The sequence below is a fragment of the Frankliniella occidentalis genome, unplaced genomic scaffold (genome assembly GCF_000697945.3).
Source record: "Frankliniella occidentalis isolate FOCC.00 unplaced genomic scaffold, Focc_3.1 Scaffold255, whole genome shotgun sequence".
NCBI lineage: Eukaryota > Metazoa > Arthropoda > Insecta > Thysanoptera > Thripidae > Frankliniella > Frankliniella occidentalis.
The window spans coordinates 185,256-187,063 of NW_026267381.1; the positions used below are offsets into that span (position 1 = coordinate 185,256).

A 1,808-nucleotide genomic window follows, 5' to 3' on the forward strand; every position below is an offset into this window, starting at 1 on the left:
AATGTGCCTGCTAATGAAGTCCCTTTTCCTGTTTATATTAGGCAGATTCCAAAATTTGTGAAAAATTGCCTCTCTCTTAGGATGAGTAAGGGCTACTTTACATTTTTTGCAGCCATCGCGACAAGGATCTCCCATCTCACGGGCTTCTTTAAGTTTTCCTTTGGAAGTGGTGTGCTCCACTCCATCATTAAAAGCTTTGCTTGAAACTTTACGTTGCCATCTATCAGGGTTCAGACTACGCTTTCTTTTAGATTCCTTAGGTAGCATTTTTCGCTTATTTGATGTAGCTATTGGACGTGTTTCATTGTTACTCCCTTCCTGATCATCGGAGTTATGGTCAGTATTATTTCCATCCACAATTTCACCTCCTAAAGAAGAAATTTGTTTGTTATATAAAATAAGAAAGGAGTAAAATAATTACATAAGTAGATAGACAACTGGAGCCGCACAATGTTACCTCTTTCTGGAGAAGAAACATTTGATCTAGATCGCAAATTCTTAGGAGGACTTAGATCCAGAGGCCTGTCATCAGTAGTCAAATCATCCTCAATGCTTTCAAAAACAAAACTTGATTGTGTAGAGTTATCCAGGACAGAAGACACTGAAAGTAAAAAGTGAATGTTAGTAAAAATTTCTCAAGTTCTCCTCCGTCCCCTACCACCTTTGGAGATCAGGAAAAATAGGATTAATCAGTTAATTTTTTAAGCCCTTACACAGGTGACAGCTTCAAATATTTTTTTCAGCCTTCCCCTGCTCTTCACTCTTCATCTTTACCCACCACAATAAGGCTTAAGGTGTGTACTAAAACCTATTAAAAATCTGAGACGGGTTTAATTTGACATAAGAAAGACGTTCCAGAATGCGCTAACTTTTGTTTCAAAGCCAGCTCGAGTCACCATGCACCAAATCCTATCCAAGTCCAGGGGCGGATCTGGCTCGCAGTTCAAGGGGGGGCAAAAATTGCGGGTTGCCTACTTCCAGGGGCACTTTTATGTGAAAGAATAAAAATTGACTTATTTTCCATAATTTTTGTGGTTTAGGATCTTAAAATATTTTTTGGCGCACGGTAAAATGTCCCTTTTTATATTTACTTTTAAAGTTCAAGTACCGTTGTGTATACTAGAAGTTACAGAGCAGCGGGAGAGGGATTTGCGAGCGAAGCGAGCGAACATTTTTGTATTTGTGCTTCTTTGGGTTGTGATCCTGAGATCCCTTTGCCTTACTAGTCCTTAGTCAACCGTTTGGTCCAGCTGGTTTAGCCAGGCCTGGCGGAGACAGACGAGACATGTATGGCGGCGGTATACTTAGAACGCACGACGCACCCTCGCGACGGGGGCCACATGGCACGGCGCACGCACTGCGAGCTTACATATACACCCGCTGGGCCCCAAGCGAGTCAGTCTGAGCTGGGCCAGCGAGCACAATGTACTCCTCTCCTCTCCTTGTGTGTAAGTAAAAGTTCTGTGAAAGATTATGACCATCATTTACCGAAGCCTCGCCTAAGCCTCCATTACCAAAGATAGTTTGATCAGTTCAGAGAATAGTAACTACACTTAAAAGATGACAACTTGGTGGCAGCGGTAAGCGGTCTCTGGCGAGCCGCTTCGTTGATGGTTTTTTAATTTTTTTGTTGGGAGGGGCAGTGTTTCTTGTGTGTGCCCCACTCCGTCCCTATGGGCGCTCCCGTGTCACCCGTTCCCGCGCCCGCGCCGGACGCGCCCGCCACTTGGCAGCGGTAACCTGGGGTCCGGAGGACGCGTGGTGACCGCGGGTTTCGTGTGTGTTGGAGGGCAGGTGCGCGCTGCTCC

The 1,808-nt window shown here is 44.9% G+C and overlaps 1 protein-coding gene across 1 annotated transcript in view; it reads left to right on the forward strand.

The window, feature by feature from the left end:
• Window positions 1-1,200: 1,200 nt before the first annotated feature.
• LOC127750761 (uncharacterized) overlaps window positions 1,201-1,808 on the forward strand; it is a 10,333-nt gene continuing 9,725 nt past the window's right edge. The window contains exon 1 of the mRNA XM_052273228.1: window positions 1,201-1,448. Within this exon, the coding sequence (XP_052129188.1) occupies window positions 1,290-1,448 (159 nt within the window). The 5' untranslated portion in view covers window positions 1,201-1,289. The remainder of the gene's footprint in view (window positions 1,449-1,808) is intronic.